At 38.9% G+C, this 13,239-nt stretch overlaps 1 protein-coding gene across 3 annotated transcripts; it reads right to left on the minus strand.

Moving 5' to 3' along the window:
- Positions 1–1,546: 1,546 nt before the first annotated feature.
- On the minus strand, positions 1,547–7,928 carry LOC143420362 (uncharacterized). 3 transcript variants are annotated; one of them, XM_076888380.1, is made up of 4 exons: positions 7,065–7,928; positions 5,251–5,356; positions 3,727–4,323; positions 1,547–3,585 (listed from the first exon to the last, which is right to left on the minus strand). In XM_076888380.1, exons 2-4 carry the CDS (start codon positions 5,266–5,268, stop codon positions 2,899–2,901), a joined length of 1,302 nt encoding a protein of 433 aa, XP_076744495.1. In that variant the 5' UTR covers positions 5,269–5,356; positions 7,065–7,928; the 3' UTR covers positions 1,547–2,898. The 3 variants fall into 3 exon arrangements, with proteins under 3 accessions (XP_076744495.1, XP_076744496.1, XP_076744494.1); XM_076888381.1 differs by lacking the exon at positions 7,065–7,928 and having other exon boundaries at positions 1,547–3,582; positions 5,251–7,054; XM_076888379.1 differs by lacking the exon at positions 7,065–7,928 and having other exon boundaries at positions 5,251–7,054.
- Between the last annotated feature and the right edge of the window lie 5,311 nt (positions 7,929–13,239).

The raw sequence follows: 13,239 nt of genomic DNA on the forward strand, positions 1-13,239 counted from the left end.
AATGCAGAGAGGTCTGTTAATACATAGTGAGTGAGAAAGGTGACTGGAAAGGAAAAACTCAATGCATCATGGGAATCCCCCAGCACTCTACACCTATTGCAGCATAACTAAGGGAGGATTCAGGGTCACCTGGTCCAGCCCTAACTATATGCTTTAGCAAAAAGGAAAGTTTTAAGCCTAATCTTGAAAGTAGAGATAGTGTCTGTCTCCCGAATCCAAACTGGAAGCTGGTTCCACAGAAGAGGGGCCTGAAAACTGAAGGCTCTGCCTCCCATTCTACTTTTAAATACTCTAGGAACAACAAGTAGGCCTGCAGAGCGAGAGTGAAGTGCTCTAATAGGGTGATATGGTACTACAAGGTCATTAAGATAAGATGGGGCCTGATTATTTAAGACCTTGTATGTGAGGAGCAGGATTTTGAATTCAATTCTGGATTTAACAGGAAGCCAATGAAGGGAAGCCAAAACAGGAGAAATATGCTCTCTCTTTCTAGTCCCTGTAAGGACTCTTGCTGCAGCATTTTGGATTAGCTGAAGGCTTTTCAGTGAGTTTTTTGGACATCCTGATAATAATGAATTACAGTCGTCCAGCCTGGAACTAATAAATGCATGAACTAGTTTTTCAGCGTCACTCTGAGACAGGATATTTCTAATTTTAGAGATGTTGCGCAAATGGAAGAAAGCATTTAACATGTCAGGTCTGCCATTCTAACCCAATCAGCCTGACATGATGATCTCCAGCCTTGTGCTCGTCAACATTCTCACCTGAGTTAAGAAGACGATTACTGAAATGGTCTCAGCAGGTCCTTTAATGACAGTGCAGTGGTAAGGGGTTTTTTTTGGGATTAAGTTCATTTTCATGGCAAAGAAGGACGATGCAATTCATCTGATCACTCTTCATAACATTCTGGAGTGTATGCAAATTGCTATTATAAAACTTAAGCAGCAACTTTTCCAATTTCCAATATTTATGTAATTCTCACCACGACTGTATACTCTTGAAGGAATCACATCCTGACTCACTATTGATCACATCTGGACGTTCACTCGGAGAGACTCTGCTTCAGTTACAAATACACTGGGTGCCCCCATCAGCTCATTAAAGGGGGTACCCATGAAAACCATTCATGGTGTTTTCAAGAGAATTAAAATATTTTAATCAGCTTTCTACAGTTTTACATTTCAGTTATTTCATATGAAATATGTCTGTTTAATGTGAGGTAGATGTGGACACTGACTTTGTTGCTCCTTGGCTGTTATGGTACAGTGCAGCTTTTTGAGTTTATTATCTAACACTTAATGAAAATACTTATTCAAAAAATATTTTTGTTTATAATTACTTTTATTATATTTTGTTGTATATATATTTTTGCCAAATACAGTATGTTTCACACTTTCAGGTCTGGTCTCTGTTGTTGATTATGTTCTATAGATTTAAATAGCTTAGACTTTTTCATTTTTGTAACACCACCTGGTAAATCAGTCCAACTGTAATCCAAGTGTGATTTTGGAGGAAAGACAGACAGTGTTTTTGTTTTTCAAATCAAATCACTTTTATTATCACATGTGCAGGTACGCTGGTACATTACATGCGAGTGAAATTCTTGTGTGCGAGCTTCACAAGCAACAGCGTTGCGCAAAAATACAATAAAATAAAACAAGCAAAATATAAGGACGGCTAAATCTTTTCCTTCGATAAAGATCGATGTCAAGCAAACAACTACGGGATACAACTGAAATACTTATTCACAACATCTTAATTATATACGTAAAATAAGACAACCGAAACATGTCGAACCCCAGAAGCAAAAGCTGAGATACAGATGAAAGGCTGCTGAACACGGATGCACAGCAGACGAGGAGGAGCTCGGTGGATAGATTCATGTTTATATAACTGCTCGATCATATATTAAGTCAGAAGTAGGACTTCACTTTCCAAGGATCAGGTCTCCAGAGGAAACGCCTCACTCCAGCTGACAGAGGTGAACATTCAGGATGAGGGGAGATACCAGTGCCACACCAGCACCATCAGTGAAATGTTCATCATCCTGAATGTGGACGGTAACAAAACTCTTTTTAAAAAGAGAGGAAAGACTAAAGCTGCCACGTTTACAGCCTACGCAAGAAATTGAACCACAAACAACATCTTGAACCCGTATTATTAACTAAATAATTATAATAGTCTGAGTTGTTACTACAATACCTAATCAGTGATGTGGTTATTCAGCATTGTCATTCCCAAATCATATGACCTCTGACCTTTGACTCATAGTTGTTAAAGTGTGTCAGAGGAATTCAGCTGAGAGCCAAAGGGACTTTCTGAGGTTTGAAGCCCCGAGGCCTGTCTGTGACACCAGGACTGATCCAGAGTCATTTTTATAACACTTCAAATACATAAAGAATACATGACATGTTACATCATTAATCATTATCTGTATTTAGAAATGCTTTGTCAAAACACTAAGACGAATGTTATATTTTACTGTGGTCAGATTCAGATTCAATTTTCAGAAAAGGAAAATTGTGACATGAAAATCTCTTTCTGACTTCTTTAGAAATATATTTTTCTTTTGGTTTTTTTTAATTCTTAGAGGGGTTTTTTCAGCACCAGTCTGTAAAGTTAATCTCCAAAGAGTAGGACAAAGGATCACCTGCAGCTCAGACGGGATCTACCCTCACCCTGAGCCCACCTGGTCCACCAGTCCTTCATCCAGCATCACCACCAACAACACAACAGCCCAATAGACTGAGCAGCAGCTTTACAGCATCAGCAGTTCTCTGATACTTCCAAACAGTGACATGGATCTATATTACATCTGTGCAGTCAGCACTGGCAGAAACAGGAAGAGAGCAACCTTCAGAAAAAGAGATTATACATCCATCCAGTGGAACATTTTCATCAGATCTTTACAGGAGATTCGATCTGAACTCTGTGGAGCCTGATCTCAAGGGTTTTAAGTCTGACACTGAAACCAGAGGATCTTTCTGTCTCTCCAGACTCACTGTGATCCAGTGATGGGAGTGATTTCAGCCCTGAGTGATCACGCTGATGTTTGCACAGAGCAGACAATGAAGTGAATGTTTTGGTACATTGGTAACAGTGAAAGAGTTTATTAGTAACGTGGGATTGTTTGTGTTTGGAGTATGAACTGAGATTCCTGAAGCTCTTGTCACACTGGTCACAGCTGTAGTTTCCTTCCATGTGTGTATATTCATGATAGATACGACTACCTGGATGTGAGAAGCTTTTTTCACAGTGTCTGCACTTGTATGGTTTCTCTCCTGTGTGGATTCGTTTGTGTCTTTTAAGGGTGACTGCAGTGATGAAAGATGACCCACACTGATCACAGAGGTGCTTTTTAACCCCGCTGTGAATCAGTTCATGTTGTTTTAAGTAACTTGATGTGGGGAAGCTTCTCCCACATTCTTTGCAGTATTTCAGTTTGTCTCCAGTGTGTCTACGTTGATGTATTTTTAGGTCAGCTTGCCAACTGAAAGTTTTTCCACAAAAGTCACAATGAAAGTCTTTCCCACCACCACGGTGATGACAGGGTTGAGAACTGGATCCATCTGTGTCGTTCTGCTTCTAAACAAAGACACAAAGACAGTGTAAGTCAGTCCTTCAACATTTTTTTCCTGAACGTCGCCTGAAGGAAAGAGCATCTCTGCAGACGTCCAATTACATTTTACTGTTTCAGTTAACACAGATAAAAATATAAATACATACCTCACAGTAACTGCACTTGTAGAGTCTCTTTCTGGTGTGGATCTGTTGGTGTCGTCTTAGGGAATGTGGAGATTGAAAAGTCTTCTCACACAGGTCACATTTATAAGGTCTCTCATCAGTGTGGGAAAACATGTGTTGTTGTAACTGTTTGTTGGTTATAAACTGTTTGCCACACTGATCACAGCAGTACACATCATGTCCGGTGTGAATGCGTAGGTGTCTATTTCGATTCCGTCTATGGCTGAAAGTTTTTCCACAGATGTCACAGCTGTATGCCTTAATTCCAGAGTGGGTAACTAGATGACTCTGTAAGCTGCTACTGTGAGTAAAAGCTCTGCCACACTGATCACAGCTGTACGCTTTAACTCCACTGTGGATGAGTTGGTGTGTTTTTAGGTAACCCTTCAAGGAAAAAGACTTTCCACACAAGTCACAGCTGAACGGTCTCTCTCCAGTGTGGATGACCTGATGCTGTTTTAGATTACCCTTCTCAGTAAACTCCTTCCCACACTCGTCACAGCTGTATGTTTTGTCTCTCTTTCTTCTGTGAGGTTTGTCGGCCTCCTGAGAGCGCTGACTTCTCGCTCCATGTTGGTCCTGCAGTGACAGAGATACAAACAGAGGCAGTGAGTGAAATGCAGTCGTGGAACAAACTCAACCTTCAAACTCCCTCCAATAACACTAGTTTTAAACCTGAAGGTGGAGTGTGGCACCAAACACCTTAAAGGTCTCTTATCCCCACCTGCTGGTAGTTCTAACACATTACATCCAACCTGCTGTTAAAAATAATTCATGACTGTTCAAACGTTTCACTGTAGAAAACATTGGATTCATTTTTCATTAATGGCAATTAAATGACCTTCATTTTCAATCTATATTATGGCATTTCGTTTTTCATGAGCAAAAAAAGCTCAAAAAAGGGAAAACATACACACTTAATGTGTTTACTGCCTGATATCGGGCTACCGTTGTGGTACTTTGAACGCGTTTTTGCAGTGATGAACCAATATTAAGTCTATTTATACAGCAATGATAGCAATAATATTATTAGTAGTAATAATAAAATTCCCCAGCATGTATTTTATCCTGTCTTCCTTTTTTCGCCCCAACCGCTCTCTGCAGATGGCCCCGCCTCTCTGTGAGCCTCATTCTGCTGGAGGTTTCTTCCTGTAAAAAGGGAGTTTTTCCTTCCCACTGTCACCAACGTGCTTACTCAAAGAGGGTCATATGATTGATGGGTTTTCTCTGTATGTATTATTGTAGGATCCACATTACAATAAAAAGCACCTTGAGGTGACTGTTGTTTTGATTTGGTGCTGTATAAGTAACACTGAATTGAATTGAAAATGTAATTAATACTACTACTAATAATAATAACGAATAACAATTGCTTGTGACTTCTTAATGTTTGTAAACACCATTTAAAAATACATAATAAAATGCAACACAGTGATATAACAGGTTGGGAGGATGAGAGTTTTAGACGTGACTGAATATTTGGTGAAACTGTGATATTTTCCTCACCTCCTGTGTTGAGCTCATTGTTTCCTCTGTAGTGACTCAGCTGAGTCCAGATGGCTGAAAATGTTCCTCTGCTGCTCCGTCAGACTCTTCTCCTCCTGCTGATCAGCTGGGACACAAAACAGATCTTTGTTAGGCTCCACACTGCACTGAAGAGTCAAAGTGTCTCATATGTTCATCTGACAACACAAAGTACAAATTTCACTCTGATTGCTTGTAGAAATCTTGTGAGACGTGTTGTGCTGCAAAGTGAGGAAACTCTCTCACTCACTTATACTTCAGGAGGAACTTTGTGACATTGGCTCTTATATTCTAAGCAGCCCTTTACTATGACAGGGCCAGAAAGTCCTATTTGAAGGTTTGGGAGAAGGACCATGTTAAAGGTGGATTGGGGTTTATACACTTTGTTATGATACAGGTAAGGCTGTAAGAGCCTGAGAAGGTGTCCTGAATGAACCTCTAAAACCAGTTTTCAGCTAACGACTCTGCTTCAGTCTGGAAAACAGCAACTACAAGTTTAAAGACTCCATCAACAATTCACACCCAGCAACAGCCTGAACAGCTCCTCCTGTGGTTTCCACAAACAGGGACAGACCTGTTACTCCCCCACCCCACACTTTCAACTCCTTCAGCCCCCCAGTTCCACCCCCCCACCCCCACCATTCATAATAACAGAGGCCCACACCTGATCACCACTTCACAAGTCTCTCCAGCCCCCATGGTGCCGCTCTCCAAACTCCACCATTCCCCAAACTTTGATTCTGTTCATCTGGACGTAGCTTTTTGTGGGAGAAACGTTTCGTCACTCATCCAAGTGACTTCTTCAGTCTCAGCTGACTGCAGGTTTCCCCAATCTTCAACAGTGCATTTACATAATGACTGAAACTAGAACCACTGAAGGAACAATGGGCTGGGAGGTCAGTTATTGAGCATTAATATGCAAATCCTCATGATCATTGATCAACAACCTCTGATCACTTGCAGTGACTCCCCAATCCTCTCTGAATGGTAATCATGGCCATTGATCAGCGGTCTTTGATTAATGAGCTTTGATCAGTGGTTTCAGTGCTTTCCTTCCTGCTTTGACTGCAGCTGTGTTTGACACAGGAAGACATTTTTACATTCTTCACGATTATACTTTATTCTTTTTGGGGGAAGTGCAGCTTTAAACCTTCACATGATTCAAGTCAACCCAACAAATCAATCTGAACGATCACAAGTGGGAAAAACTTCTGTAGATAAAATAAAATAAAAATTCAATCCACAACGTGATTAAAAACATGATTCTCCCAAATCACCAAGAGCTGCACATTAACCACCACAATATATTTTATTCTCTGTGCTTTCAAATATGAACACTGTTTACTTTCATCTCTGTTTCATTAGTTTTTGTTAACATCTTCCTGTGCATCACTTTACAGCAGCCACACTCATTAAAATGAGACTTTGTAGGAGTTCACTTCCTCTCATGTGTTCATCCACAGCAGCTGGACAATAAAGTTTATTGTGACCCTGATACTGCAGCAGATCGCTCTCATCCATTTCCTGTTATCACTTCAAATAGAAATGAGGCTGTAGAGGTTTGGTGCAGGCAGAAAAACAGCTGCAGGGACAATGAAAAGACTTTTCTGCTGCAACTTCTCCCAGCATGCTGAGCTAATGATTAGTTGGTGTTTTTCTCCAAACACTCTCTCACTCTTCTCTCAACGTGTTCACAATAAACTGTGAACAGACACCGAGGAGAGCAGCAGAAGACCTCATTCAGGAGCTAAACTCAACATGAACTGAACTCACAGTAAAGTTAGCTCGGTGCTTACCTTTAAATGAGCCCACAAACCGAGAGAAACTCCGCGATGAAGCTGCAACTCTTTCCAAACACAGGAAACAGATCAGGGAGCAGAGACCCACGTGGTTCACGCTGATCTCGGCTACGATCCAGGAGACAAGGGTGGGCAGATCGATGCAGATATCGATCCAAACGGTGGTACTACTTTAGTCTCTTTGAATGAAAAAACAGCTCTCTGTGCCAACGCCTCCTCTTGTGGAGCGTCCTCACTTTGCTCCGCCCCCTCCTTCTTCTTCTTTACATCGTTTTTTGGCGGTTGTCAAACAACAAAATGATGAATTACCGCCACCAACTGGTGTGGAGTGTGAACTGGAACGTCGACCCTCAAATCCTCCCATTTTACTCTTTTAAAAACTGGAATAAGGCCTGATAACTTTCACTTCTTGAGTCATTTTGCAGTAAATCAATAAGATCCAGTTTCATTTTTATGTTACTGAGGTTTTGGATCAGTTACCTTCTCACAGTGTAATATAACATGCTCTACAGTTTCTTCTTTTCTCTTTCTTGAATGATTTGAATGGAGGTTATAATCCACCATCACTGAACTGAAGAGATCTCTAAGTAGGAAGTCATCAGTTCAGTTTTTGATCAATTTCAGGGTATTTTATTTTACTGGCGAAGTTGTTTTGGTGATTTTAGGTTTTCTTAGTGGTTATATTAATGTTATGAAATTGTATTTTATTTATTAATTCATGTATGTATTTCCTTTTAAATATAGCACTAATTTACAATGGGAGTTTCCAAGTTGTGTTATTGCTGGGTAAATGTCATTTAGAGATTTGTAAACATATTCTAATAATATCTTTAACAGGAGTGGCTGGTTTTAAAAATTGGATTGTTTATGTCTGTAATATTTCATTAATCTCTGTTACTCTGTTATTTCTCTCCAGACTCAACCTTGTTTTTCCCTATAAAACACAGTTATACATCAAATATCGTTAGCTTCATAGCATAATTGCCTAAGTCATTTGACTAAGTCAATGACTTAGGCACTTATGCTATGAAGCTAACGATATTATAAATCTGACTTTGACAAATATTTAGATCTTCACACATTTCAGGGTCCAAGTTTGGGTTGACTGAAGTGTTTGCTTTTATCCCCACAACTTCCTAAACATTTTACTGTTATACATAAACAGAAACGAAAAATCTAAAACATGATATATGCATTACTGTCTTCAGCCTCTAGGGCTGATTATCAGGAAGTACATTCTCCTCCGATAAGCAGCTAAAAGCACTTCTCTAACCAAAGGCTGCAAATAGACAACATAAAAGTTTAGAAACAGTAAAACAGATTCACAGAAGCCACAATGATATTAAACATACAGCACTGACAGTGATGACAGAAAACATTACAGGTGAGTTTCAAAAACAATAACACAAATACAGGGTTGAAGTTTATGAAACTGATGAAAGATTTATTACCTTTTAAAATACTAGTACTATTTAAAATACAAAACCTGAGAAACACAGAGGAAAGGCTGCTAAACACAGATGCACAGCAGGTGAGGAGGAGCTCGATGGAAATGAGGAAATAATGCTTGAACACAAATTTTGTTTTGCTGGAAAACTGAACAACCCAGCACATTCAGGAGTTCAAGAACACAGAGCACACAGTCAACACTGAACTCGAGTCTTTACAGTGAGAAAACTCCCACTTTGGAACTAAAAGAACAAAAATGCTTGATTTATCATAATTTCCTTTATATATTTCAAAATGTCAGCTAAAGAGAATGTTGTGATATTTTGATACCATGGTAGCATTTACAGGATATTGTTTTGTAGTGATATTATACAGAAAAGAGTTACTCAATAAGGCCCATTTACTAGTTGTTTTTCTCTTTCTCTCTGACCCAAGAATTGATGTGTAAGAATCACAGGCTGGTACCCCAAGGTCGAAAATACCACAGAGACGAGACCACTTCCTTACTCCCATCCTCCCTTCCTTATCTTTTAGAAAAGAGCTTGTTAAAAAGCCAGGTGGTTTGTTTCAGAATTCACTAATGAAAGAACTCTGTATTCTATGTCTAGGAGTGTATTTTGCTGGGATGATCATAAATTGTAACTGAAGAGATAAACTACACAAAGGATACTTCTTTACTCACAAGGCAGGAAGACGTTTCCTTATTTGGTCTGTACCGGTTTGAACTGAGAACCTGCTGACACACGAACCTTTTTTTTCCTCTATATAAGCTGTTTTGTACTGAATAAACCTTTGAGTTGGTTTGGGAAGGCAACCTGAAGCAGTCTGTGTTTCCTTGTTCTCCCAAGCTACTCCCGGCGCTGTAACTAACCCAGCTGAACGGCATACCTGAGCGTTACTTTGAATAATTAGGAATCTTATAAGGAAAGGACAAAACTCTGCTTATCGGTGCTCACGCCTTGGAGGGAAACCGGGACGGAGATTTTCTCTTCAGAAAATAAATAAATTAAATTGCTGCACATTTGGCAGACTAACATGTTAAGATTATTCAAAAATCAAATTTATGTTTTTATAACATTAAACGTAAAGATTCAAATGGAAGTTTTTCTAAAGTTATTTCATGATATTTATATTATGAAAAGCAGTTTTGACATTTTAAGTTTTTCCCATTTTCAGATAAAATAAAGACGCACAAAACAAAAGCAAACAACAAGAACACAAAGCTGGAAAACCCACCCGATTGACCAAAAGCAACTCAAAATACTCCCACACAACAGAACCTCCTCTATTCCTCGCTGGCTCCAAATCTCTCAGCAGAGGCGGAGGCAAACTTTACATACACCCAGGGTTTAGCCCTAATCCGGGGGGGGGGGGGGGGGGGGGGGGGGGCTTTAGAAATGACTGAAAGACAGGACACCTTAAACTAGTTTTTTAATTAAGCAGCAAGGCAGAACAAAATCAGGGCTGCATCAAGACACGAGGACTAAACCCCAATCAACCAGACTCAGAATGAAAACAGGACTACAGCAGTTCACAATCAGGACTACTTAGGACTTAACCAAGACAGAACCAGAATCAGAACTAGATGATAGTAGCACTAAAAATCATCATAGACCTGCACTACACTTATTTTTAAATTCTACCAAAGTCCACTATTTAGATTGAGAAAAGTTTATATAATTATTTAGCCTTGTTGTGCAAACAAGCCTGCAGAACTTAATAAATGTAGAATTTTAAAAATAGCAAACCTAAAGAGAAACAGGTACGAGATACACGAGTACCTATGATACTGTGATACTTTTGGTAAACAACCGTTTTGGAGGAAGGAAGGTTCAGGTTTTCAGTAGTCATCATTATGGGCTCATCCGATTAAAATGAGAATAGGCAGTCATCAATCATTTGCAGGTTTTGTGGTTTTATTGTATAACGGGTAAAGGAAAGAAAGACACACATGGACTGCTCTCTCTAAAAAGAACTTAAAGTACGATTTAAATAACTCAAAATGATACATGAACTCAGGAGACTCAAAGAGAAACTCACCTCAGCTGCCACCCCATGTGGGAGTGAAGAAAGAGTGAGGGGTAGGTGAGTGCAGTCCTTATATATATATATATATATATATATATATATATATATATATATATATGTATATATATGTATATATATATATATATATATATATATATATATATATATATATGTATATATATGTATATATATATATATATATATATATATATATATATATATATATATATGTATATATATGTATATATATATACATATATACACATATATATACATATATACATATATATATATATATACATATATATATATACATATATATACACTCAACAAAAATATAAACGCAACACTTTTGTTTTTGCTCCCATTCCCCATGGGATGGACGTAGAGACCTAAAATTCATTCCAGATACACAATATAACCATCCCTCCCAAACAGTGGTCACAAATCAGTCCAAATGTGTGGTAGTGGGCACATCTGCTATATTGAGATAATCCATCCCACCTCACAGGTGTGCCACATCAGGATGCTGATCTGACATCATGAGTAGTGCACAGGTGTACCTCAGACTGCCCACAACAAAATAAGGAAAATACTAATAAAATTAAGATAAACAAAATAAATATTCCCTTTAGAAAATTTTTTGCTCCATAAAATAGTTGTTTTCTTTTAGAATCACGCATCTTAGCGGTAGGATATACATGAAAAGAGACACAAATTAAGTGTTTGAGTGAAAATGTAAATTTTTCCACTCTATGGTCAACTGACTCGGTGAATCAAACGACTCAAAGAAACCGATTCACTTTGGTGAGTGACTCATTAAAACTCGATTCAGTAAAAGGAATCGACTTTACTATCACTATGGCTGTATCCCAATTCAGGATCTGCAGCCTTAAAGGCCGCATTTCAAGGCCAATTACGTCACAGCAGCGCGCCGAAGGCTGTCCCAATTCAAAGGCTGCTCGAAATGCGGCCCTGAAATGCGTAAGGCTGTGGCAGTGTAGACTTCGTGGCCCAACATATCCCAGAATGCATAGCGCGGCGATGGGTGTGGATAAATTTGCAGAAAAAAACGGCGGATGAGGGGCGGCCAAAGAGTACACTTTAAGTACTGAATATTATGTCACTTATTTATGTGCAAATGTTTAATAACAAAGAAAATTAAACATTACTGTTGGCCACATGTCGGCAAAGTTATGTGACATTAGTGACGTTTGTACTAACTTGGTTTTAAAGCCTTTACTTTAAAATATACGCCGTTCAATAGCTGAGCTTAATCTTACAGAGAATGATCAAAGCTCATGTAGAAACAAACAAACAAATGAACAAAAGATTTTCTCCTTCATTTCTGTCAAACAAAGCTGTAGGACACGATTCCAGTGGTTAGTATCATGGTTGCTAGGCAACCTGGGCAGCGCAACGGAGGGTTTTTTTTTTTTACTTTATTGACAAACAACAGTATCAGCGCAACGGAGGCTAGACCGTCCCATTTCACAAGCCTCACACTTTCGGCCTTAGCGGTCTTTGAGTACGCGGCCCTTGAGGATCGTTGAGGCTGCGTACTTTAAGGCTGCAGACCCCGAATTGGGATACAGCCTATTGCTCACTTGCTTTGCTTGACTGAGGGGACTTCCTGTTCAATAAAGTTTTTTTTTTTTCCAAAATAAGGGCGTTTCTAAAGTGCATTACTTGGAGCAACCAGAGAGGGTGTTGTAAACACATAACGAATAACAACTGATTGAGAATGATATTTAAGTGATACATTTTACAACTTTTAGTAATAACAGAACAGTGTCAATAATTAAATTACATGTGTCATAAATATTTATGTAATTAATTATTGCCACATTTAATTAATTATTTAAGGGTGTATTTAATTAATTCGTTATGGCAGTCCTGGCGTTCCATAAGATTCTAGAATTACAGGATTTCTGTTAAATAAATCATGTTTACATGAAATAAACAGAAAGGAGTTGTGATAACAAAATCTCATCAATCTCAGCAAACTATCTACTGGAGCGGTAGGTCACTGAAAGTGATCCACTTACATTTTGTTAATTTGATGGAGGTTTGTTTGTTTTGTTCCTGTGAAGAAACGTGTGGTGGACTCGGCCACTGTTTGCTGATATTTCTTAAGGGGTGTCGCCAACTTGTAAACAGGTAACTGAACAACACATATGAAGCCATGTGGGAGGAATATTCCTGCTGCGGTCAGTTGTTCAGTGTAGGGGATGTCCTGTTTTCATCCAGTCTCCCAAATACAATTAGAGATAGGCAGTAACGCGTAATCCGATTACTTTTTTCAAGTAACGAGTAAAGTAAGGGATTACTATTGCAAAAACGGTAATTAGATTTCCGTTACTTTCCCGTAGGAACACTGCGTTACTAAAACCATGATTTTTTTTTTTTGCGAGAATGTCTCATAACAGTGACGTAAGCAAGTGCGACGTTTGTGACAACAACAGGCTGCAGATCAACAGTGGATCATATATCGAGTGCTGAGAGAGTATGAGCGTGCAGCGTTTAAAGCGTGGAAGTACTGACTTTACTTTGAGTTTGATTCCATAAAAAGTGACAAAAACATTTGTGTCCGCTGAGCGTGGGAAGAAAACTTCTTTTTACAGCGAAAAAAACACTAAACTTCCAAGCAAGCACCGTGTGCGCTACCACGTTATTGGAAATTCACAGAGAAACA

The sequence above is a fragment of the Maylandia zebra genome, linkage group LG9 (assembly GCF_041146795.1).
Source record: "Maylandia zebra isolate NMK-2024a linkage group LG9, Mzebra_GT3a, whole genome shotgun sequence".
NCBI lineage: Eukaryota > Metazoa > Chordata > Actinopteri > Cichliformes > Cichlidae > Maylandia > Maylandia zebra.

What these genes read in the sequence shown, in the direction of transcription:
- LOC143420362 (XM_076888380.1), bottom strand. An exon ending in ACAAGTGCAGTTACTGTGAG is followed by an intron (nt 3,586 to 3,726) that starts GTATGTATTTAT and finishes GTCTTTGTTTAG; the next exon opens with AAGCAGAACGACACAGATGG.